At 38.9% G+C, this 26,898-nt stretch overlaps 1 protein-coding gene across 1 annotated transcript in view; it reads left to right on the top strand.

Annotated features, from left to right (window-relative positions):
* ADGRV1 (adhesion G protein-coupled receptor V1) overlaps window positions 1-26,898 on the top strand; it is a 440,955-nt gene that overhangs the window by 138,722 nt on the left and 275,335 nt on the right. The window contains exons 60-74 of the mRNA XM_072958404.1: window positions 1,214-1,337; window positions 2,237-2,375; window positions 2,547-2,732; window positions 3,002-3,234; window positions 5,357-5,505; window positions 7,120-7,321; window positions 7,835-8,054; window positions 9,874-10,113; window positions 11,897-12,046; window positions 13,092-13,565; window positions 17,922-18,065; window positions 20,200-20,371; window positions 21,038-21,173; window positions 22,908-24,001; window positions 26,249-26,366. Coding sequence (XP_072814505.1) covers window positions 1,214-1,337; window positions 2,237-2,375; window positions 2,547-2,732; window positions 3,002-3,234; window positions 5,357-5,505; window positions 7,120-7,321; window positions 7,835-8,054; window positions 9,874-10,113; window positions 11,897-12,046; window positions 13,092-13,565; window positions 17,922-18,065; window positions 20,200-20,371; window positions 21,038-21,173; window positions 22,908-24,001; window positions 26,249-26,366 — 3,781 coding nt within the window. The remainder of the gene's footprint in view (window positions 1-1,213; window positions 1,338-2,236; window positions 2,376-2,546; window positions 2,733-3,001; window positions 3,235-5,356; window positions 5,506-7,119; window positions 7,322-7,834; window positions 8,055-9,873; window positions 10,114-11,896; window positions 12,047-13,091; window positions 13,566-17,921; window positions 18,066-20,199; window positions 20,372-21,037; window positions 21,174-22,907; window positions 24,002-26,248; window positions 26,367-26,898) is intronic.

The raw sequence follows: 26,898 nt of genomic DNA, 5'->3' as shown, positions 1-26,898 counted from the left end.
ATTTTGACATTTCAGAAACAGGCATCAGAATTCTCATTTGCCTATGGTCCATGTGAAAATTTGTTTCTTAGATCTGGAAAGGATTAGTGGTGCTAAAGTGGTTTCATTATGGTATGAAGAGTAATAACCATAAAAAATGGCCCAGCAACTTTGATATGAAAAGTTAGTTACTGTTGACATACAGATAACAGTAACTTTTTTGCCATGAAGAACTTCATCCTATGCAAGGGTCTCTGGCCAAAGGAGCAGAATTCTGTAGCCAAGGAAATTGTCAAAATTGTAAAGAGTAGCACAGTCCTCTTTACAATTACCTAGGGTAGTTATTCTTTTCGTATTTTTATCTAGAGTGCTTTCCAGCAAGCCTGTGAGAGAATCATATCTTTGCACCATATCCTTCCATAAGTCTTAAGTCAGCTCAGTTGTCTACATTGTATTAAGTGTCAGGGTTGATGTTATGTAGACTAACTAAACACAAGAACAAGAAGATACCAGTGGATCAAGGAAAATTGTTCATTAACAGAAAAAATTCATAATATATTTCTAACTGGGATGTCCTTACACATGACAAACCACTCTTGGTCCCATTAATCCATTGCCAAAAAGTGATAGATAGTGTAGTAATCCAGTCCTTTGTTTCATGAAACCCTCATGTGTACTTCTGGAAGCAATGTTTTTTCAAGTTACTGCTAAATTATACTATGAGTCCTTGAGTTACTTGATACGGCTTTTATTTACATTTTAGCAGGAATATTTGATGCATTTTTATAAATGCTTAAAAGCAAACAGTAGAGTCAGAAAATTAAAAATATAAAAGGGCCCCCACGAATTCTTGCTTTTGCCACATAGCTAATAGTTACAGCCGTGCAGCCAGTTGCAACGAGCCACCAAATGGTTACTGAATGAATGCAAATGGTAGAAGAGTACTTGCTTATCATGGGAATGATAGTGGAATTACTGTCCACTTTATCCTACCCTTTTCATGAAAATGTGTGATCTTGGGCAAGTAATTTGCCTTGTGTCTTCAGTCCTCAATGTTCTTCAATGTCTTCTTCAGTAAGGTAAGAATACTATTGGTACTTAATTTATATGATTGTCATGAGGATTAATTCAAAAGATTAGTATGTGTAAAGCCCTTAGCACATTGCTAGGCACATACCAAGTGAACACATGTATTTTCTGCATAAGTGGTATACATATATCGTCTTCCATTTAGGTAGCGCATCAATCGTCATTCGGGGAGATAAGGGAGGGTCAGGAGCAGTTGGGATAGCTCCATCATCTCGGCACGTCCTCATTGGTGAACCCTCAGCAAAATACAATGGTACTGCTCTCATCAGGTAAGGGCTTCCTAGTTTTTGTTTGCCTAGGTGAGGGTCTTGATGTTTATTTTTATGCCCTAAATACTTTGTTCTCAACACAGACACATTCTTCAGGCATTGCCATTTTATGTATTGGTAATATCCTGTGGAGAATAGAACACATTTCTGGTAAAAACTGAAGATGTACTCTGACCTGTCTCTTAGTTAGGTCATGAAGAAGTTTCTGACTGTTTCTTAGGTGATTTGCACAACCCATGCCAAGGAAAGCATATTGAGTGACATCAGAAGATCTGTGCTTCCAGCCCTGTTCTGTCACTAACCACGTAAAGTGACAGTTATTTCGTCTCTGTAAGCTTGTGTGTCTTAGCTGCAGAATCACTCTTTAAAAAAAATCATCTGGATCAAAGATTTTATGAGTCTTTAAGTGTTCGAAAATTAGGGCCCATTATATATCTAAAGTAGTATGAGTGTAGGCAGTTTTGATTGTCACAGGTTTTCTCATGGGGAGTGAGAAAGCAGTTATCAATGCAGTAGCTGAATTTGTGTTGAGACATTATCTTTTTAGTAGCTTTTCCATTAGTGTTGCATGTACGAAGTATAACTGTTCTCTAGAGTATTCATATTTCATACCTTGTGTATTAAGTGAAAAGTCTCTACAAACTTAAAAAATCCTTTAAGCCTTCTCCTTGTGATGTTCAGCTTTTGCCAGTGTTCTGGTCGAGCAGATTGCACAAGTGCAGTTCTTTGGGTGTTACTCTTGGAATTGTAAGACTTTCTTTTGCTTTATTGTTGATAGATGAGGCTATTTAAATCTTGAAGTAAATGAAAATTGTTTATTGTTGAAGGTTACAGCAAACATTTAGGAAAAGTTCCTTCAGTAAAAATGTGTTGAAATATACACTTGTGTATTACTGTAGCCTTGTTCGTGGCCCAGCGATTTCGGGGGAGGTCACAGTGGACTGGAGGATACTCCCTCCTTCCGTGGGGGAATTTGCTGAAACATCAGGAAAACTGACGATGCGAGATGGACAGTCTGCGGCAATTGTAGTGATACAGGTACCAGTGTTCCTGATGACTGTCATGCCCTTTGCTCTGTGTGTGTGTGTGTGGCTGGGGTGGGGTGGTGGGAGGTGGTTAATATCACAGAGATTGTTGTGGTTGCTTATGTGATACTTTCCTTTAAATGTTCAGATTCTGCTGCTCATGGCCCTTTTTGTCCTTCTCTAGGCTTTGAACGATGACATTCCTGAGGAGAAGCGTTCCTATGAGTTTCAGCTCACTGGAGTCAGTGAGGGGGGAGTGCTGAGTGAATCCAGTAGCACTGCCAACATCACGGTGGTGGCCAGTGACTTCCCCTACGGCCGATTCGCCTTTTCACAAGGGCAGCTTCGAGTGTCAGAAGAAGTCCAAAAGGTAGAGAGTGAAATGCTTAAAATCTTAAATACCAATTTCATTTTTGTATCGTGAGTGATCTTTAAAATGTGTTTCTTTGTTCATATTCCAAAGGTTTCACAGGCTGGTTGATTTGTTCCTAATATCATTTGTACATAGAATTTATATACTTTAAAAACTTTTATATAATTTCAGTGTAATCCTAGTGAATAGAATTAGGGACATTCAAAATTAAGTCTTGTCTGGTAGGTGACTCATCCAAACCAAATAAAAAACTGCTTCTTGCACAGGTTAACCTCACAGTCATCCGTTCGGGTGGCTCTTTCGGGCCCGTGAGGCTCTGGTGTGAGACCGTGAGCGGGACCGCAGAGGCCGGCTTGGACTTCATCCCTGCCCCCGGGCAGCTCCTCTTTGAAGCAGGGGAGGTGGTGAAAAGCCTGCATACTGAAATCCTTGATGACAGCCTTCCTGAGGGCCCTGAGGAATTTTCTCTGGTGATTACAAAGGTGGAACTCCTGGGAAGGTAAAGTGGAAAAGAAGATTAGGAAAAAGGAAAGAAAACAGAAAGAGAGAAAGGATGAGTCAAAGCTAGGGTGTGCAGGGATTACTACGGAATGTAAGACCCTCCTTTTTTATGCTTTTTCTCACATTTATAGGACACTAGAACAGGACATGGTGGCAAAGACTAACTTAATGCACAATGTTCTAAATTACATTTTTTCCCTGAAAGTTGAAGTCTTTGTTTCTATTCTGTGCAGTCACTCTGGGCAGCAGGAGAATTGAACATGGTATGGGCTTGTAGTGATTTGGTGAGGAAAGAGAATAACTGCTCTGTAGGTCAAAGGTCAGCTGGCGTGGCAGATTTCCGTTCTCCCATCTCTCTTTCCACATCTGTGAATGGGCTGGAGTGAGAGACTTCTTTCCCTGGTTTCTCTGAAGGCTGTATTGTCTTCCTTGTGAGTGAATGAGGAAGATGCAGATTATAAGGCAGGGGAAAAGTTAGAGTCAAGTAGTTAATGCACCATGGTTTTGATGAAGATCAAGAATTAACCATATCGAGGCCGCCTCATTCTCTGATTTAGTGGGAGCGACTCGGTTAACAAGGGTGAGAAACGAAGGTCACCCGACGAACTACCCTCTGTTTGAGTGGCCCAAGGAGCACCTGCACCTAGGCCTACGCCAAACCTTCGACTGGAATGATGTTTGCATTTGTTTATGTCCTAAAGGAAGTTTTCTTGTGCATGAAATGAAAATGTTTTTGCATTTGTTCTGTTAATGCCATGCTTTAAAAGCTTTTTTTTTTTTTAACTAAAATGTTTCACAGAGTGACTTAGGCTGACTATATATCATTCCCCAGGGGAAAATATTGTGGGCTCACAAACATTTCAAATCCTAAGTTTCCCAGACATAAATTCTGTGTCTGATGATGGGTATGAGTTTGTATTTATATTAAATATATTAAAATTTGAGCTGGTCACCAGCTATTTTAATCCAGTGAGTGAAGTTTGGTAAAAGTAGCTCATCTTGTGTGAGATTCTGTCTGTGTTCTTAACTAAGTAGGGCTTGAAGCGTTTGTCCTTTCTGCTGCCTTTTTGAAAAAGCAATTCCTACTTAAGCTTAATTCTGAGGAAACAAGTTTTTCTTCCAGATAAATTTCTAGGCTTCCTTTGATCTGAAAAGGAAAGTGCTATAAACCCATTTTGCCTAGTTGCTAGACAATATACTGATTTGGTATTAAGTTGTAGTAAGCAGCTAAACTACGTCCATCTCAGGCTACTGATAACAGTTCCTCTTATCATTTAATATTTTAATCCTCAGTTTTCTAATTTTGCCTTCTATATAATCTCATTAACCAGCTTTCAACCTGTTGAAACTATGTAGGGTAAAAATACTAGGTAAATAGAATTTGGGAATTGAAGGAAGGGCTAAAATGGTTCAGTGCCATTTTTTTAGCCTGAGAGATTACAGCAGTATAAACCCTGGAAGTCAAACTTCTCTTTGATGGAAAGAATATCAACCTTAAAAAGTCTTTCTTAGCAGAAATATATTGCTAGATGAGTAAACTACCATCTGTATTTAAAGAATAGAGGCATTGATTTAATTGTCCACAGAAACTGAAATATTTTCTTGAATCTTGACGGTTTTGTTTGAAATTTCTGTAGTGACTTCGCGCTCATGGTATCTTTAAAGTAACTTTCTCTTCCATAAAAAATAAAAAAATAAAAAATTAAGTAACCCTCTCAACCTAGCACTGGCAGTCTCCCGCCCGGCTGGTTTCCATCCCTGGGTGCACTGCAGTTCACTGTGTAGCCCCTTCCTTGACCGTTACTGTAGGATGTGTTCAGAGTTCATTTTACGACTTTTTCCCAGTTTCCCAATAGTTTTATTATCTTCACATTGCCTGCGCTCCATAACTCTATATTAATTTTGGTTTTATGAAGGCAGTGATAATTGGGAGCAGCCCAGAAACCTATTTCAAACATCATTTCAGGAAAAAAAATTTTTAGTATTGGGATCTTGAAAAGGATTAAGAAGCCTAATAGAACTAAATCATAAGAACTAATAGGACCCTTCTCTGATTCATGCCAAGCAATTATGTACTCAATTTATTTTATTTTTTATTTTATTCTTTATGACTTTGCAAGAGGGTATGATTTTACCATCCAGGAAAATGGACTTCAGGTAGATCAACCTCCCGAAATAGGAGACATCTCCATTGTCCGAATTGTAATAATGAAAAGTGATAATGCAGAGGGAATCATTGAATTTGATCCAAGGTATACTGACTTTGAAGGTAGGCTCAACAACCTTATTCGTAAATTTACCACCAGTTTCTGCATGAGAGTGCTTGAGCACGACGTTGTCAGTGTACATTCCCATACGTGATTTTTCTTGGTTTGGGATGTGTGCATGTGTATGCACATATGTACACCTTTATGTGTATTTATAGAAGACTTTCCACGTATTTATATGTTTATTGTTAAAATATATTTTGAGTACCATTGGGCAGTCTTGAATCTCACTTGTGTATGGCAAAACTGTACGGTTAGGAGTGAGGCAATTAAAAACATAGGCGAACTTCTGCTTAACTTTATTGAAATGCTTATATTTCAAATGATTTGATGAATTTATTTCTAATTTATGCAATGCCTAATTTCCTTTGTGATTAGAAGTCAGTGAATATTTCTGTGCTAATGAACAATCACCTTTGAAATAAATATTTTACTGGACTGCAGGTTCAGGTAGTATCTGGACTCCTCATCGTGCTTTCTTGAAACAGTTCCTGATAGCAGCTTGCCTGCTACTGTCAACTCTCCCCTCCTGTAGAAGCAAAATGCAGAATATATGGCTGTGTTTCTTCCTATTTCCTCCTGGGTAGAAGGAGGTGGCTGCCTGTCTGATTTTATTCAAAGGCAGAGTGTGAATATACGTTTCAAAATAAACGTTATCTTCTTGTTGCAGTTAATTTTTCAGCTTCACTATCTCTGTCAAATTCTTTGGTTTTCTACCCATTTTTAAACTTCATCAGAGATCACTTTTAGGAGCTGATTTATATTGATTTCATGGGTGAAGTCATGGAAGACATCACCATTTTGTGAATTTCAGTCTACAGCAAGTAAAATCAGGCTGCATTTTTTTCTCAGTGCGTTTTTACACTAAGAAAAAAAAATGAGACTTGGATTTTTTTTCTGTTTATTGATTTCTGTTTAATTCACCAAAACTTTGGAGGGTTTGGGGCAATGCATATTTATAATTACATTGTAAGTTTGGTAATATTTAGCTCTGGCTGGTGTAGACTCAATTACGTGATATTTTAATATACAGATGTTAACATGGCTTAAGAAGAAACAAATTTTTGAATAGAATTTTTAAGTGGAATCAAACACTGAAGATTTTTTTTGGATTTACAGGTCGGTTTTATAGAAACCAAAAATGTAATAGAATCATATTTGTATCTGGACTTTTAAAGCATTCATATGATAAAAATAACACAATTCAATTTTTATATTACTTATTTTTCAACTAAATATGCAGAAACAATCCAGAATGGTTTCCTTTGAGTACACTTTTAAGTGTTTTTTATGTTCATCTAACATTGTCTTAAAAAGCAAGGGTTCTTTACTTGTATGTGGCACACAGGAAGAATGCCTGTTAATGATTAAATCAATGATTTAAATTCCAGCTTACACTGCTCACTATAGCTTTCCACTTGTGACACACTATATTTCTTGTAAAAAATGTCATGAAATTTTCACTGATTGTTTTTTAAAGCAATAAATGAACTATGGAAAAATTGAGTGCTTGTATTACACCGTTATATTTAGTTGTCAGTTTTGATTTGACTGAGCCTTATGAAAATTTAGTTGTTTGTCTGGTATACGACTTACATTCCGAATTCCTGTTACAGTGGAGGAAGATATTGGGATGGTCATGGTTCCAGTGGTGAGGCTTCATGGAACGTACGGCCTTGTGACAACCGATTTCATCTCTCAGAGCTCCTCTGCAGTTCCTGGTGGTGTCGATTATATGCTGCATGGTAGTTCAGTCACCTTTCAGCATGGGCAGAACTTAAGTTTTATAAATGTTTCCATCATTGATGACAATGAAAGGTAATTCTTTAGTGATAATTGGAAATAACGTGGACATGTGTAAAGCATGAATATTGTGTTCCAGTTCTTACCTGTCTTTTGCACTGATAATAGAATTTTAGGTTACACATGTGCCCATTGAGAAACAAGTGAGAAACTTTAGAGGGTGCTGAAGTAGGGAAAAAGGGACTGGGAGATCATTGTGATTGAATGTCACTTTTTCTCAAATAGAGGAAGAAATAATCTTTGTTCCCCTAGATTAGAAAAGTCTAATCAGAATGTGGAAGCATCCTGCAAATCACTTCCTTTAATGCATTAAACAATTAAAAAGAGGGGAAGAAAGTCTGATAACTATCTCAGGTTATGTATAATACGGAATTTGTACCTTTAGCTAAGCACCCTCTTCCTACCAGTGGATGTGTGACTACTGTGCCTTGAATATGTATGACCAATTTGGAAAATGAATGGTTATTTGGATTTTAGAAGCATTTTAATATGTTTAGACTCACAGAATTGCTCCTTCTTGCTATGCAGTGAATTTGAGGAGCCCATTGAAATTCTGCTCATTGGAGCTTCTGGTGGAGCGATCCTTGGGCGCCACCTAGTGTGCAGAATCACGATTGCCAAGAGTGACTCTCCCTTTGGTGTAGTAAGATTCCTCAATCAAAGCAAAATTTCTGTTCCTAATCCCAGTTCCACAATGATTATACCCTTGGTGCTGGAGCGGACTGGAGGACTCTTGGGAGAGATTCAGGTACAGTTATTCTTCCCATGGCTTTACAAATAATTTGATAGATTGAGTATGGTATTGGGTTTTCTTATTCCTCAAATATATTCATTTATTTATTCACAGCCAATAATATTTGTTAATTACCTAGTAGGTGTAGGTAGCTTCCAAACCTTAATAAGTACATGAAAATGTATAATGCATACAGCTGTCTTCAGGGAACTCTTAAGAGCAAGTTAAAAATTAAATGAAGGATTCTGGTAAGTAAACAAATATTTGTTAAGTGCTTCCCATGTGCCAGGACCCTGTTTTAGGCCCTGAGAAGACACTGGTGAACAAGACAGACTTCATCTTTGTCCTCATAGAGTTTTCAAACAATAAGCAAATAAATAAGGAGAAATTGATCTGATAACACTAAGTGTTTAGCTGGAATGTAAAGTCAGGAGACATAATCAAAAGTGACCTCATGGCAACCCTTGATTTGATGGTAACGGTGTGATATTTCAGCTGAAAGCTGGATGGTAAGAAAGAGGTGCTCTTGTAATTGTTAGAGGGATTGGCATTTGGGCAGAAGGATTAACTAGTGCAGATCTGCAGACCTGGCATGTCTGAAGTATGGAGAGGTCTGTGTGCAGGAGTGTGGGAGGTTGGAGGTGAAGGGATAACAGCCCAACATAGGTCACAGCCAATAGGTGTGTGATCACGGAGAACTTTCTGAGCCAGGTGAAAGATGAGTCTAGGTGCACATAAGATGCCATTAGAGAGTTTTAAGCAGAGGAATGATGTCAATGTCACCAGCTTGTCAGCTCACTTACGACTTCTGTGAGAAAAATGGGTTGTCGGGAAGCTGGAATAGAAGCAGGGAGGACAGTTAGAAAGCTCTTGCCCTCTATGGCCCAGGACAAAGCTGATGGTGGCTCAGACAGGGGTGGAGTTGAAGATGGCTACTAGGCGCTTCAGGGGAAGGGTCACGGAGGCAGGGGGATGTAGAGTGTGGGTTGTGGAAGTTCAGAGCTGCAGACACAGACTCAAAAGGTGTTGACACACTGGAGGCATTTGAAACTCTGCAGCCGAAGGAGTATGGACAGGGATGTGAGGGTTAGTGACCAAGCCCCGGGCTCCCAGCATTGAGAGGTCTGAGGAAGGAGAGCCAGTCAAGAAGACTGAGAAGTAAAGAATAAAAACTAGGAAGGTATGTAGTGTATAAGTATCAAGCCAAGGAAGACAGGACACAGTGTTTCAAGAGAAAGAACTGGTCAGCTGTGTCCACTGCTGATGAAAGATGAAAGAAGCAAAGAGAAGTGCCCAGTTTTCTTTCTTCATGGATCTAAAAAGTATACAATTTTAAAGCACAGAAACTTAAAAAAATGCACTTATTACAATATAAAGGTTTTGCTGCTTGTATCAATTTATGAAAATTATTGTTCCTTTTACTCTAGGAATTTATGTAAGTCTATTTAGAAGAGGTTGCAGACCCAGCAAAGTTTTCACATGATTTTATTGTCAGATTCAAATAGATTTTGTTTGACAGAACCTGTACACCAGCAAGACAGTTTATGCTTCTTTTTTTAAGTTTATATAAATGACCAGGTATTCAGATTTTTCTTGTTAGACATTGTTATTCATGAAAATGGATATTGTATAGGAATGGCTTATATTTGCAAATATCATTTTAAAACACATGAGTTGAAAACATAGAAATTTGTTGGAAATAATTCTAGAGTAGTTTTCACATGTATGTATGTATGTTTTTAATACTACATATCCTGCTAAATAATTCTTTGTTTAAAATTGATCATCTTTGTTTAAAATGGATCATCTTTATTGAAAAACAAACACCGTGCAGGTGAACTGGGAGATATTTGGACCCAATTCTCAGGAAGCCTTACCACCACAGAATAGCGACATTGCAGACCCAGTGAGCGGGTCCTTCTATTTTGGAGAGGGGGAAGGTGGAGTGAGAAGCATCATTCTGACGGTCTATCCTCATGACGACATTGAAGTTGAAAAGACTTTCATTATTAAACTTAAACTCATGAAAGGAGAAGCTCAGTTAGACTCCAGAGCTAAAGATGTTACATTAACAGTAAGTCTGACTTTGTTTTTCCCATAAAATTTTGGGGTTTTTTTTCTGGGCTTGTAGTTCTTTTGATCTGTTTTCCAATTCTTGTGACAATATTAAGTGTCTTAATTGCTGTGGGTATAGCGATATCTTAGTAGTTGAGAGAGCAAGTCCTTCCTACCTGTTCTTCTAGTGCCTTTGCTATTTTGGGACCTTTTATTTCTACATAAATTTAAATCTTAAAAAAATTTGTGCTGTTTTAATTGGTTACTTACCATTTAGCTATTACAAAATACTAGCTATATTTCCCATGTTGTGCAGTATGTCCTTGAGCCTGCCTTACACCCAGTGGTTTGTACCTTCCACTCACCCACCTCTACATTGCCCCTTGCCCCTCCCCACTGGTAACCACTAGTTTGTTCTCTGTATCTGTGAGTCTGCTTTTTTTGTTGTGTTATATTTTGAATTTAATGGATTTCTCAGAAAATGCATTTATATTTGTTGAAACTGTATAGACTTATGATGAATTGAAAGTTATAAAACCAAATGAAGTCATAATAATTCCTGTGGGTCAGATGTTCTGGCTGTTATATTAGTTTATTACATAGCCTGATTATTAGTAAATTTTAAAGGCTTTAATAGAGTGAGAAATACTTACTTTACACTTTTTGAGAAAGTTTGATGTTTGGGGAATATTTAGTACTTTTAGAGAAGAGGCATTTGTTACATCATTGGACATCTTTGTCATTAAAATGCATAAAAGTTAACAAGTAGTCACAAGTCAGATTGTTGGAAGGAAGAATGGTACTTGTTCCATTAGTGAGATGATGAAGTGGAACAGATCTGAATTCAGTGTATTTGTCATGAACCACCCAGTGCGTCGGAGCAGAACGTAGCTGGGGACCAAGGTTACTGAAAAAAGAAGGCCAAAAGATGCACTTTTTTTTTAAGTTTGGGAAATACTCTTGTCTGGGGTCTGTGTCAGTCAGATGTATCCAGAGCACTGGAGCTAATAGGAAATATATACATGGAGAAAGAGGAAGAGTTTTTAAGGAATTGGCTCACAAGATTGTGGGGGCTGGCCAGTCCAAAATCCATAAAGCGATCTGCAGGCAGGAAGTCAGGAAAGAGCTGAAGCTGCAGTCTTGGGTTTGAATTTTGTGGCAGGCCAGCAGGCTGGAAACTCAAGCAGAATTCCTAAATTGCAGTTTTGAGGCGGAATTCCTTCTTCTCTGGGAAACCTCAGTGTTTACTTTTTAAGGCTTTCAAGTGGTTGAATGAAGTCCATCCACATTATCAAGGATAGTTTTCTTTACTTCAAGTCAACGGGTTGTAAATATTAATCACATCTACAAGACACCTTTATAGCAACATCTAGACTAGTGTTTGACCAGACGACTAGGCACGGCAGCCTAGCCAGGCTGACCACTGCAGGGCCTTTGCCCCTCTCCATGTTATATTGTAACCAGTAGACAGAGGTTAGCTAAACTTAACTGAGGCAAATATTAGATGAATAAAGCTAAATTCAGGCATTGAAGTACTATCCTTTTGAAATTCTATACGTTGTAGTTTTCTGAACGCTTAATCGAATTATCCTTGGGGAATGAGAACCTCCTTGTTTTAGATAACAATCAGTATATTAAAGAAGGCTTTTCAAAATCAGGTAACCAAGTAGATTATATCTAAGTGTCATTGTTGTGTTTCTTTCGTCTCTGCAGCTTATCTGCGTATTGATGTTATTGGACACTGTGATTTCCTCCATAGTTGTTCTGTATGTTTTCACTCTGCTCTCTGCTTCTGTTTCTAGGTACAAAAGTTTGGTGATCCAAATGGAGTGGTTCAGTTTGCTCCTGAGTCTTTATTTGAGGAGGCCTATTTGGAGCCGTCAGCTCTGGAAGGGCCCCTGGTCGTTACTTTCTTCGTCAAAAGAGTCAAGGGCACTTCAGGAGAGATTATGGTCTCATTTTGCATTTCATTTTTAAGTAGAGTAAATAAGTTGCCTAACAATTGTGATTGAGAAGAACAGGGAAGTTGGGTGTTCTGGATAATTAAAGTTTTGATAAAATGAAATGACATATGAGTTTTCACAGAAGCTGAGCAGGTTCATCTAAGCACCTTTGGGCTCTCCAGCACCAAGCTCTAGCTGTCTTTCTAAATTCAGTTACAATTAGATGAAAAAGATCTTTCTCACACTTAATCATGAAGAAGAGTATGACTGAACTATATTTATAATTTCTTGTTTACCATAATTTGAAGCTTTTCCTACTTAACAAGCTTGTTCCTGGTTTTTATAAATTGCTTAATATAGTCAATATATTTCTCAATAGAATTTTTCTATTTAGCAGCTGTGCTTTAAGGGGTTGCATTTCCATGTATATTGATACAGAACTTTGGGAGGTTCTCTTGCAGATCAAGATATCTATCTAACAGATCAAGGTTTTCTGATTGCTAGCAAAACATTTTTTGTGCAATTTCTCTATAAACTTGCCTCTTTTCCTATATTGAGGATTAATTGTTACTTCTTTGGTTGAAACTTTATGGTTTGAAGGAAAAAATTCTTGGAAAAATAAGGGGTTTAGGGAGGAAAATTCTTAATTCCTGAAATCTTTGATATTCTCTTTTTATTAAAAACAAACAAAAATGAATTCCAATGTGAACATCAGATTATCTACTCACTTTTTACCTTCATATATTGTCTATTGTTCACTATTGAATGTATTTGTAGAGCAGATACTTTAAAGTTAACTTGTTTATCTTTTCAAATTATGTTATTGTTTTAGAAGCAGGTGAAATGAGATTTCATAATCCTGTTCTGCAAATTGCGTACAACCCAAAAGAGTTAGGATACTTCCTAAATTAACTGCTTGGAGAGTTTGACTTTGAATATAATGATGCACACTTAAGGGATTTTTTTGGAGATAATGAGGAAAACTGATTTACAGGATTTTGATTAAAAATCCTGAACTATATAAGTTTGTTGGATTTTTTTTCCCTTTTATTAGGTTTACTGGAAATTAACTAGTGAGTTTGATATTGCTGGAGACTTTCTTTCTACAAAAGGATTTTTCACCATTGCTGATGGAGCAAGTGAGGCACGCTTTGATGTTCTTCTGCTCCCAGATGACATGCCTGAGATAGAGGAAGTTTATGTGATCCAGCTTGTTTCCGTAAAGGGAGGAGCAGAACTGGATCCAGAAAAATGCATCACACGGTTCTCAGTTTCTGCAAATGATGACCCCCATGGGGTATTTGCTCTGTATGCAGATCACCAGTCAGTACTGATTGGACAGAATCTTAGTAGATTCATCCAAATTAACATAACCCGGCTTGCTGGAACATTTGGAGATGTGGCTGTTGGATATCGAGTATCATCTGATCGTAAGGAGCAGTCTGTTGTTACTGAAAATGAAGAGCGGCAGCTGGTGGTCAAAGATGGTACCAGATATAAAGTGGACACGGTGCCAGTAAAGAGTCAGGTTTGTGGCATTTCTTTAGTCTCCCGATTATTCCAGTAAAATTCCTTCAAGAAAGCCCTAGTTAATCTCATGATCAGTTTAAAATATTACTCAGATGTTTAAGTGGAAGCATAAAAAATGCCTTATAAAATGCATAGTAATTATTGTATAATACATATACTGAAGTACTTACCAGTAATAAGTAAATAAGTATATTCTTATTTAGAGATAAATATTTTTGTTTAGATAGTAGCAGGCACATACTTAGATTACAGAGTTCCAGGAATTGTTCCAAATGCTACACACACACACACACACACACACACACACCCCTGGTTGCTTGTTGACACCCACACACCCACACACCCTGGTTGCTTGTTGGAAGGAAGATATTTGTAGGCTTCCTTGAGTTCCTACCAAAGGGCGGTGCAATGAGAGACACTGATGTGTTCCCTGGAGTTTGGTGGAGGCTACATAGTATCTGCTTTTCTGTCCTTGAAATTCTGGAATGTGGGAAACTGGCTGTGGTTTTCTGTTGGTTTGGTAATGAGGAGAGAGGATAGCAGACCATTCTGCCAACACTTTAGGTGAGAGTGATAGGAGTATATGGATTTCTGGTGGGTCATGTAGATACCTAGCAGTCTTTCTCAGTCTGACCCAGTGATTTGAAAGTGATTTAAATGACTCTTTGTCTTGATCCCCCCAGGAGGATAACTAGTGTCATTCCAGGTGCATAGGAGAGAAGGTAATTTACTTCATATGTGGGAAGCATTATAGCAATGGGGATTAGTTATCTCATGGTTGAGAAAGTCTGTACCAGAGGGTTGCCAGATTGGAGTCATCTTGAGAAAAATCTGCAGGGTGGATTGTGAAGCTAGGAGATAGTCAAAAAGGGCTTCAGAAGAGTATATCGTTTTTGTGGAGGGATGGTGAAAACTTGACAAGTCTTTGATGAACGCCCGAATTGATTCCATGAAAGGTCAGACATTTGGATGCCTGTTGGTGTTCAGCCAGTGTTATTCAAGAAAGAGCTACAGCAGTGAGGCAAGATTTTTGTCATCCTGTCTTAAAGCCACCATCCTCTTCCCCTGCAAGTGCCAGAAGATGGATTGGAAGATCACAGGTGGGAGTGGAGGATTGAAAAATCACACCATGATCCTTTTCCCAGCGTAGATCTTGACCCGTGGGTCGGGCAAAAATTGGGATAAACAGGGGAACTTTAACTGAATGTGAGATAAAAGTTTTTATTGATACAGATCTGGTGTATACCTTCTTAAAAGTAGCAGAAGCTTTGCGATCTGCCCACAACATTGTCAAAAGGTGGTGCAAAGAAACCCCACAAAGCAGTGAGAGGAGAAAAATGAAGCAGTTTTCCTGTTATAGTTCACAAAGTTTAGCCCGCTCAGTAATTGATGATCCTACTTTCATTGTAAGTGTAAGATCAATAGAAAATAGGCTGTCTTTTAGCACATTACACCAACTCGTACCTACTATGCAACTTTTGATCTTTTGTGCTCTGGGTTTTTACTTCTGCTGCTTAATAAATGGAAAACATGGAGCCATGGGTTCCGTAGTTATTCTTACATCCCTAAAGCTCTTTGGGAAGTTGACTCAGTGCCATGACCTTGTTTCATCAGTTTCTGTATCCATTTCCTATATCCCCAAATTCTCAAGACTGGAATAAAGAGTGCAAAGCTGGGGAAATGAGAGGTGGATTAAGGTAACCAGATTATCATTGTATTTACAAGTTAAAAGAGTTTTAAAAATACAGTTTGCTTAAAGTATGTAACTTTTAAACATTTTCTCATACATGTCAAAATAATATCAGCTTCTGAACACATTCAGGTTAAAATTTCTGCTAATGAACACTAGGAGGCATTCCTTTAATTTTTCTAGGAATAGTTTTGTATTATTTTATAGCAAGATTTCATTTGACAGTTAGGCATGCCACAGTGAAATTACACTATTATTTTACAAGGTAGATAATACAAATTAGTTTCAGACTGCGTATGAGAAAACTGAAGTATGTGATCACATGGAGTAAGACCCGTGACCTGCCTAGCTTTTAGATTATCTCTTGCGGTGGTACCCGGGATGTTTGGAAGGTTGGTAGTCCTCTTTTCATGTCGCTTAGAAAGCTTAGTGGTATAGCTTATAAAGATACTGAGCTTTCTTACTTCCTGTTTGAGTTATCTTTGGATTTCTTCGTATCTGTTTTGAACCCTATTTTGTTTTTATCATTTCTATTTTTAACAGAGTAATAAAAGTTAACTAGGTCATGCATACATGAGAGCTTCCTCTTACTTGCTCACATTAATATCTTCCATTAATATATTTAAATTTTGTGGGTTTCTTCTCTCTCTTGCATTTCAGGGTGTGTAGTCTAGACTGCACATAGATTATTAGGTGTTGCTGTGTGAATTAGTCTTCCAAGGTGGCTTTTTAGGGCAAGGTGTAGATTTTTCCAGTGGTCCCTTTCTCCCCTCACACCCTGGATATAACGCATTGCTCCTGAAAGTTTGGGGTATTAGTTATAAGTTACATACAGTTCTGCCTGCTCTACCCTCCTGATAAAAGGTAAGCCTTTGAACAAGTCAGCCACAGAGAAGGACCTTCAAGTGGGTCTTGAAACAGAATAGTTTCCATTAGGCTCTGAAAACTGGAAGACTCGAAGCTGGTTTAACGTCAGGACCAGGGAGTGAACAGTTACCCTCCCCAGTTAACACAGCCTTCTTTATGAAGTACTCACTGACGATAAGGATCATTGGCATGCTAAAGAAACAAATGTCTGCATTTAAAAGAATGTAAATTAGAAAGCAAGATAAGATTATATTCGTGGTTGTCATTTATTCTGATATTTACTGAGCACTTACTATGTGTCAGCTGTTGTGAGAAGCCCAGCAGAGGCAACGATGAAAAAGACTTAATCCCGGTTGTCGTGTTGTTGCTCCCGGTCGAGTGCAGGAGAAGGCCCTTTAACACCAGTTATAAAAGCAAGTGGAGGAGCAGTGTTCAAGATGTGCACAGGCTATTATGGGACTGTAAATTCTGTTTGTGCCCAGGCGCCATCAAGAATGACGGAAAATATGTAGAGTCGTATTGGTGATGTAGTCCTGGATCAGGGACATGGAAGGGCAGAACACAGGCTCAACTCCTGGAAACCTTTGTGTTCCTTTTCAGATTAGTCTGCCTGCTTTTCCTCTATAGGCAAGCCAGCGTTTCCCCAAATCCACAGTTATTCCTGTTCAATGTTAATGTTTACTTCCTGCACCCTGGGGATCTGCCTCACCGCGCAAGTCTGTGTGCTGGCTGGGTCTATGAACAGAGAAGCTGGGCGGGAAGGCAGAAATGACTGAGTGCTTTGAGCTGACATCTGGCCCTTTATGCTTTAGACAATAGGAACTAAAAAAAAAATCCTTAGCCGCCCAGCCAGTGAACCGCATGGGGAAGGAGAGAAGGGAGGCACGTGATTGAAGTCAGGATACTGTGATTTGTTTCTTTTTCCTTAGCACTTGCTCTGTGCTTCGTGTTCAGTGAATGTCATTTTGAAAAAAATGAAGATTGATTGAAAAACATCTGTTCTCCTCATGTTGCATGTTTGAAACCACTATAGTACAGATTTTACACTTTCAGGAGTGTGATATATGTTCCAGTACATTGTATTTAAAAGAAGAACAGATTTCACAGAAATGGTTATTTTTACATTCAGTAAAGATACATGGAATCTTCAGTAATATTCCAGGTTATGGGATAACTGGGGGCCTCTCCATCATCAATAACAACATATTTGTGGAAAAACGTAATACAAGTGTCAAAAAAGTTGTTTAAAGCAAACGCAGGTTTTAGATTCAGGATTTCCTTATTTTATTGGATTCTAAAACTTTGAAAATATGGTAGTCTAATACATGGTGTTAGTAATTTTTACTTGTCCAAAATATTCAAAAGATCTGTATATCTAAATCATTATCCATTTTGAGTAAATATCATTAGAGTTACTAGTTCCTATTCCCTGAAAAGGAATGAAGTGAACTTTGCTGATTGCAGGAGCTGACACTGTTCACCAGTGAGCTCTTTCCATCCCTGTGGCGTGTGATTCCATCACGAACACTACTACGGGGGTTCCCATCATTCTTGAGGTCATTTGGGCACACAGGGAGAATTTGCAAATTTGTGTTTTTTTATTACTCTACGACTGTCACTTTTAGCCCTGAAGTTTTCATGCTGGCTCTTTGTTTTATAACATGGGGGAAAAGTGCATATATTGATGAAACTGATTGAAAAGAAGGCAAGAACTAATGACTCATGTGAAATGTCAATACTTTCCTTTGAAAATCATTTTTTACTACTAAAAAAGTTATTGATACTGTTTATTTATAGGTCTTCCTACCACTGGGCTCTAATTTCACCTTGCAACTCGTGGCTGTGATGCTTGTCAGTGAAAGTTTCTATGGCACGCCAAAAATTCTCCAGGAAGCAAAATCCGCTGTCCTTCCAGTCCCTGAGAAAGCTGCCAATTCCCAGGTAACTGGCCCTGGGTGTGGTACTATCCCAGAACCACTAGAGGGCAGCTTTTACAGGAAGGACTAAGATTCTTAGAATTTCTTAAGAGTCACAATTTCCTTAAACCTAAGTAATCCTGTGAATGTCAAGGGGGACATTATGGATACACTATATGAAAGTAATTTGTCAGTTTTTGACAGTGGGTGGAAAAATGTATTTCCTTTTTAACGTTTTTGAAAGTTTGAATCTTGCAGAATTTGAATGTAAGATGTAGATTTTTAAAAATAACATTCATCTAGAGTCAAAACTTGCAGGTTTTTTCTTGATAATGAATGTTTAATATTGAGGTATTTTATGCCAAATAGTTAGAATGAAACGTCAATTAATATTTTTCATTTACTAACATTGTGAATGTTTAATTTGGGGGCTGTTTTTACAGTGGCAGGTTTGTGCTGATGTAGATGAACGCTAGTGGTGAGAGCCTGTGTCTTGGTCACACCTAAGCATTTGAATCTTCTGAGTTCATTTTAGGAAAGATCGTTTCCTCCTCACTTGATAAATTCACAGGAGAAAAGCGAACACCTTGAGGGCCTGGCTTCTGGTGTAGGCCAATTCTGTCAATATATGAACCAGACAGGGCTGCCATCTCTGGCTGTGGTTACGTGTGTGATTTTTAAATCATAATGAGGTATCAGCATGCATCTTACTCCCTCAGGTGGGAGTTCCTTCAGCTTGACCAGGGCAGGCCTGGCCCAGGATGCCGGCGCCAAGTCTGCAGAGGAAGGGGCGGGAGTATGGGCAGACCTGGCCGCTAACAGAATGCTCTTTGGTTGCTCCCTCTGGGCTGCTTCTCCACAGGGAATGAATTTGCTTTGTCCCCTAAAGTGGAATCTACCAGCATGAAAAATAATTGAGAGGGATTGTTTTCTTCCTGTGCCCCTCTGTTCAAGAGGGAATGAGGGTATAGAATTAATAATGCTCTGAAGTTTTGTTATCATCTTCTTGTTAACAGGTTGTTGTAAAAAGGATTCCTTTCAAACTGAACTATTCATTTGGTGTAGCAAACTGTTTTCTATTCCCTGTCCATACATGTTGTCATAACACTGTGTCACCTCAAAGGGCTGGATTAGGGCCAGTCACGATGTACCCCTGTCCTTGGAGTACCTCTCTGCTCCTTACCAGTATTTGTATGTGATGTGTGCGTGTGAGAGAGAGAGATGTGGCTAGGATACTTGCATACAAGCTCTAGCCATGTAGCAGGCATGGTTTCAGGTACACATTTTGGCACTTGCTAAGCAGAAATCTCACTCTAGTAGGAATCCAGGCTGGTGTCAAATGAAGTTTGTGTTTGTTTTTTTGTCTTCTTTGTGGCTTCAGAAGCTGTCCTGTGGCACCCTCTCACACTTTTCTGAAACTCTCCATCCCAATTTAAAATGGAGAGAGTGCATCTTAATAAGAGAACTGTTGATCCTGTGGTCTCCCAAATTTGTAGAAATTAGGACCAAAAGAGGTAAACTGAATTGTCTAAAGAACAACGTGAAGCCAGGAGTCTGGTTTCATTCTTACTGTTTGACCAGAACTTACTTCGTCTATGAATCATCTGTGACTTCTAGGGTTCCCTGGGAAGGTTGCCCTTAAAACAAGATCTTACTTGATGTGGATGAAAAAGATGTTTGAAGGTTTTTGATCCTCAATAAAAGTTATTAAATTGAATCAAATAACTGAAAAGAACCATAATAGAAAATCTGGTTCATGGTGCTCACTTCATAAATGAAGAATTTATTATTATATCTTAGAAAGAAGTCAAATTTCAGTTAATAGAGAAATCAAGTTCTATAAAGATGCATGAACAAATCATAATAAAATGTAATTTTAATCTTTGCTTTCATTTAATCATAATTACAGTTCTTTTTAGATATTGTTAATTCAAAGGTTTACATTTTGATAAAAAATAGAGCTGTAAACTACAATCAGAATTATAAAGTAGAATACATTTTCAAATCTCAGATGTCTTTCTTAAACATTACACTTTAATTGAATATATTTTAAAACAAGGAAGTATATTGTGTAAATGAAGAGAGAGTTGATTTTTAACTCATTCTTCAGAAAACAAGAACCATTAGAAAGAAAATATTCTAAGCATGTTTTTCCTTAGGTTGGATTTGAATCTACAGCTTTTCTACTCACGGACATCAGTGCTGGAACAAGCCACGCTGTGGTTTCTAGGAGAGGCACGTATGGGTCTCTCGAGGTTTCCTGGGCGGCCGGATATGCTCTTGGGTTAGAAGTCCCCGAATTCGCTGTTGGCAACATGACCCCCAAACTGGGTGAGTTGTTGCTTTTCTAGGACTTGCCCCATAGGACTTAGAAATGTATCATTGTCCACTGATTTTCTTGGATCCTCTTTACTCTGTCTGCACTCTGAACTATTTGCTTTCTAATACAATACTCTTATAAATAAGTGGTCAGAATTGTACAGGCTGCTTGGTGAGAATGAGAGAAACTATTCAGTCAAATTAAAAACGTCATACCTCGCCTGGAAATAGTGGTCACTAAGCAGACTAGTATGTTTATATATGAGGAGTTTGTTAAAATTATTTCTGAAAACCTAATGTGGCCCATGCAGTAATTAAAAGAGACATACCTTTATATCCATTTGGGTCTTCATCTGGATATTTCTGACAGTAGACCAACTGTTACTCCAGCTACTTTAGTTCTTAGTTATCCCATCAGCTCTGTGAGATGCAACTGTCAGATGGTTTGGCCTTTACCTTGTAAAGCAGACGGGGGTTGAATGCACGGTTTGTGTGCTCTAGGGAGCCCCCTGTAGGTTTATTTACCTCCCCCCTCCACTGACTTTTTAAATGTTTTACCTTTTGTAGACTGTCATAGAATTTTGGAAAAGAAAATATTTCACTACATTTTTAAGAGCTGAATCCCAGTTGAAGAGCTCAGAAATGAAACCCTTCTCCCCTTTTCATGTTCCCTGTCAGGGAGTCTTTCCTTTTCCCATGGAGAAGAAAGTGAACGAGTCTTGCTGTGGACATTTCCTAGCCCTGGGCGACTAGAGGCTTTTGTTATTCACCTCTCAGGAGTGCAAAGCAGTGCCCCCGGTGGGGCTCAACTTCGGTAAGAACAGCTTGATTCTTAGCCAAGAAAGCCTCTGAGGAATATGCTGGAATTTACCAGTTGAAACAAAAAAAAAAAAAAAAAAAAGAAGAGAAGCAGAAGCTTCTTGAAGCAGATGCAAAAACAGTTCTAGTGTAGAGCAACACATGGCCTGCGTGCCAGAGATGCCACGGAGGGCTGACTTTCGCGAAGTCACCGCCCACTGCTTGCTACCTCGAGAATGTTGGCCCGGAGTGACATCTCCGATGATAAGAACCATGATGGCCAAGTCACCTGTTTTTAAAGGGGCCTGTCTTCTGAAAGGCAGCCAGAAATACCTGATTTCCCCAAGGGATAAAGAGTAAGAATAAGACATCAGAGGAGGATAATGACGTCATTTGTACCAGTAGTTCTGTTGAGTGTAATTTACGTCGGTATATTTGCAGATACACAGGTTCTGGCCAAAAGCAGTTGACCCTTCTCATATGTGAGATGGGACTGATCAGAACACGAGGCAGATCTTAGAGCCAGACTCCTCGATTTAGTTCTGGCTCTGCCACTTACCTGCTGTGTGACTTTGGGAAAGTTCCTTGATTTTCTGTTCTTCAGTTTACTTATGGAAATGGGAAAAATATGTTGAAAAAATCAGTGTGTGTTCAAGTATGTTTGTATACATGTTTATGTGTGGGAGATGTTGGTTGGCAGGATCAAATAAGGCTTTAGACTGTACATATACCATTTAAAAAGTGTTTGGACACAGAACATATTTCAGGATAGCAAATTCAAATGCTTTTAACAATAGCAATAATAGCTAACAGTTTTACAGTGCTTACCCCATGCCAGGCATTACAAAGAGTATAACAAATATGTATATTTGTTTACTCTTACTCTTATTGTTCACAGCATCCATATGACATAGATACTATTGCTAGTCCCGTTTTATAGATGAAGAAAGTGAGTCACAGATAGATTATATAATGGACCCAGAGTCACATAGCTAATAAGTGTTGGATCCGTGATTTGAACCCAGGCTGTCTGGCTGCTATCAGAACTCTTAACCACTATTGACAGTAGAGAGTGATGAGCTCTGAGCTGTCCTCCTGAAAGATATTCAAATTTAGATGAAAAAAAAATTGTTAGCCAGAGAAATTATGTCTATGGTCTGGATTAGGTTGATAGGCTACCATTGTTACTTCTAACATAACTAGTAATTCACAACAAAACTCCATACGAAAAGGCTAGGAATAAATCACTCAGTCATCACCGATTCATGTATAAAATTTTAGCAAAACTTGTGTGAGAGAATAGTCCCATTACTGGCTGATAGAAAGAAACAAGGATTTTACGTCTAGTAGAGGCAACTATTGCTATTAGGTTAGATAAGAAATCTGGCTGACATCCAGAGCATCCTGAGAGTTTCTGGTTCCCGTGTGCTGATCATAAGAAAGAGCCTGGTGCTTCAGACCCTTCAGAGGGCTGCTGTGGGGTGACAGGAGAAACAGACCAGAGCCCTGTGAGCTCTTCCCTTTGCTGACACTTGTGAGGACCCGCCACCTGCGATGACAGCTCCTGTTCTTGTGTTTCTCGTGTTCTGGTGTATTCATCAATAAGTGAGTAGGGCTTTACAGAATTTGAAAAGGCATGTCATTTTTAAGATGCCCTCACGAGCAGCGTCTTAACTGTGTGAAAGATGAATCTTTACAGTGGGATTCATGTTTTGCTTCAGTTCTCTGATGGTTTAATTTTTTTTTCCAGGTCAGGTTTCACTGTTGCTGAAATTGAACCAATGGGAGTCTTTCAATTTTCCCCTAGTTCAAGAAATATCCTAGTGTCAGAGGATGCACAGATGATCAGATTACATGTACAAAGACTGTATGGGTTCCACGGGGATCTTATTAAAGTTTCCTATCAGACAACTGCAGGAAGGGCAAAGCCCCTGGAAGACTTTGAGCCTGTTCACAACGGGGAGCTGCTTTTTCAGAAATTCCAAGCTGAGGCTGATATTGAAATAATTCTGATTAATGATGAGCTTCCTGAGATAGAGGAAATTTTTTATGTTAATCTAACTTCCGTAGAAATTAGAGGATTACAGAAGTTCGATGCTGATTGGAGACCACGCCTAAATACAGATTTCAGTGTAGCAGTGGTCACAATATTGGACAATGATGACCTGGCAGGAATGGATGTTTCTTTCCCCAAGACAACTGTGGCCACAGCAGTTGACACAGCTCTCATTCCTCTAGAAGCCACCTCCTCCCTCGCATACCCTGACACCACCAAGGCACCTGCCACTCCACAGCCAACCGAAACAGAGGCACCTGGTGTATCTGCCACCGCTGAGAGCCTTGTCGCCCTTCCTGGTACATCTGCCACTTCTGAGAAGCCTGACGTGGCCACTGTAACTGCAGACGTGTCCGATCGGGGAACATTTAGTCTTGGGCCACCCGTTGTTTACGTTGAAGAGGAAGTGAAGAATGGCACGTTTAATGCTGTGAAAGTTCTTGTCCGAAGAACTGGTGGGTCTGCTGGCAATGTCAGTGTGACAGTTAAAACTTTTGGTGAAAGGTCTGCTCAGAAGGAACCGAATGCATTGCCCTTTCCTGACACCTCTACGATTTCCAACCTAACATGGGCAACTGAAGAGGAAGATTTTCAAGAGCAAACCCTTATCCTTACATTTGTAGATGGAGAAAGAGAACATAATGTGTTGGTTCAAATTTTAGATGATGACGAGCCTGAGGGACAGGAATTCTTCTACGTGTTTCTCACAGACCCACGAGGGGGTGCGCGGATTGTGAAGGGAAAGGATGACACGGGGTTTGCAGCTTTTGCCATGATCATTATCACAGGTATATCTTTGGAATGATGGAGATAAAAATGAACTTTTGTGGTACAGGATTTGTAGTAAGATCATTCTGTCTTAAATTTAAGAGGGTGAATTACTTGAATCACTGATAGTAAAGCATTAAAACTGTTTTCCTATGTCTTGAACCCATGTAATGAACTCATGGTGTTGTTCTGAGGTGCCAGGCTAGAATTTAATGGGCTGTAAATGTCATGTAGCTCAGAGCCAGTGAACAATCTATAAATCTGTACTTTCACAGTACAGGGAAAGCCTTGAAAATACTTAAGTTCATGTTTTTCCTCTGGAAAATAGTTAATCATCCACACATGATTGCCTGTCCTGTTTAGAAACCTCGTTTTGAATTTCCTAACCACTTTCGCTAAATCATCCCAAAGTCTAAGATCTCATTGTCAGAAATTCTATATTTGTTGGAAAATAGATTTAAACTATTTTCTTCTGTTCTCCTTTTGAACCAGTGTGGTTTATATAACTTTTGTACGTGTGTATGGGTCAGTGATTTTTTAAAGAGTTCCTCATGTATGTTATAAAATTTTTTAGTGATAATTTGCAGTTTTCCTCTGAAATCATACTGTATTTCTTTAAGTGGATGAGCTCAACTTGTCAATACCTTATACTAATTAGAGTATTGACAAGGCATTGTCATGTAGGAGTCTTGCCTGCTCTGCTCTTTTATGCGGACATTTATGAGTTCTACACAGTATTTTGGAGTTTCTGATGATGCTATTATAAAACAGTATAATGGAAAGAAAACTAAAAATTAGGAAGCCTATATTTTTGGCCCAGCTCAGCCAGTAATTAAGAGATGTTGATTAAATCACTTAGTATCTTAGCCTTATGTTTCTTTTTTTAAAAAAGGAAATTTTTAGAATAAATATGTTTATGATCCACTTTTAGGATTTGATACTTCCTAGAATTTTATTTTGGCCATTCAGTTATAGTTCAGTCGTAAGTTTACAATTGTGTAATTCCTTCTACACCCAGCAGTGTGCCATTTGTGTTACTCTGTAAATTTACACCAATTCGAATTTTCATTTATTTTTATTTCTCCAGTTTATTGAATATTGTGAATTCTGTTCTCCAAGTTACTTACTGATTTTGAGTCACAATAGCTTAATGCCGTCTTTGTATTTCTATTAAAATTATTTTGGCACTGAGCAGCCTCCTCCCCCAATTCCATGACACAGATATTTTATTACAGTAGCTTAAATAAGACCAGAGCTGACAGTCAAAATATTTAGCAGTTTGTTTGGCAGAGGCAGAGACCAATCACATTGGTTGCTGGAGGCTTTTGGCTGTCCCAAATATTACCCTGTTAGTTACTAGATCATAGGAAAATCTTATATTGGTTAGGATGGTGGCAGAGGGTTCTTTAGGGACTCAGGACAGCAGCTGTGGTCCAGCTGCTCCTCAGTCAGCTGGGCATACCAGCACATACCAGTATGGCATGCCAGTACTATACCAGTACAGCATATCGGTGCCTACCCACTTATCACCTCTGAGCCTAACTCTCCAGGCAAATTCCCATTTATCAGCTCTGAGCCTAACTCATCAGTCAGTTGAGCCTCGACTAAGTTCCCTAACGTTTACCTTCCCTACATAACACGTGGCAAACACACACAGCAAATGATTGACTCCTCTTGGTGTCACGTGATATGATTTACCTGACAGTGTCACCAGCACTTTTGCATGTCATGTACCCTAAGTTTCTTTACTCTGTCTGCAATGTTCCCATCGTCTCATCTGGCTTTTCGTAGTGGTTCAGTGCTGAGGGTGAGGATGGGCAGTCTGGCTGAGACAGAACACACACGAGACCCCAGGATGAAAGTGGTCAGTCAAGTGCACGACCCTGAGCTGCTGGCTCCATGTTGCTCACACTTCAGACCTGTGAAGTAGGGGCTGGTGACCACTAGCTCTCCCTCTTTGGGACACTTCAGTGGGTTTCTGTTTTCTTACAGAGGTACTGCCTACGTGAAACCTCAGGAGTTCCAGGGTGAGGGGTACAGGTAGGTTTTGAGGCTGATTTGTTTTAGGATCACTTTGCAAACCTGGGTCACTGAGAAATAAAAAGCAGCAGGAGCCGATGACTGGTATTTCTCTCTTGTGAGAAGCTCGCTTGTATATTGGCAAGGTTTTGGAGTGATTATTTCAGTGTAGTGTGGGCCCTAAGTTCATTCCAGCTTAAACTCATTGTTATACTTTCCAGTTTATAACTCTCTATTTTTCTTTTCAGGGAGTGATCTTCACAATGGCATCATAGGATTCAGTGAGGAGTCCCAGAGTGGACTAGAGCTGGGTGAAGGAGCTGATAAAAACACACTGCATCTTATTGTCTCAAGGCAGCCAAACAGGTATGTTTGAATATATATGGAAATACAATATCCTGTGTGTCTATACAGTGTATAATTTGAATTCATAAAATGGTAGAGACAGGATGAAATGTTGATAGAAGGTGGTGGGGAATTTGGCATGTCAGTGTTCAGATGCTCTAGTTCCTAATCTGTGACTTACACTTGGTTTTTGAGCATAATGTAGGGCTACCTTGAACATTTTATACTTTATAAAGTGCCATACAGATACCAGATTATGTAAGTCATCACTTCATCTTATTTACTATTCTCTGATCATGCCACATATACAACCATTTTCTGTTAGGGAGAGCTGGATTACCAAAATTTTGCTTGCAACTTAGTACTATATGGTACACATCTTCTGAATGTTCATCATGTACATGCACTTGGTATGCACATATGTACATGTATATATACTACCTTTTACAGTATCTCTTGCCTTTTACTTGTATAGTAGCAACCATTCCTAGCAGTAGTGTTTTTCATTTAAGAGGATTCTTGTTAAAAGATAAATGAATGTTTACTTGAAGGC

This window comes from Vicugna pacos, chromosome 3 (genome assembly GCF_048564905.1).
Source record: "Vicugna pacos chromosome 3, VicPac4, whole genome shotgun sequence".
In the NCBI taxonomy this organism is placed as follows: Eukaryota; Metazoa; Chordata; class Mammalia; order Artiodactyla; family Camelidae; genus Vicugna; species Vicugna pacos.
Note: the sequence above shows the minus strand (reverse complement) of the source record. Positions and strands in the feature narration are given on the sequence as shown.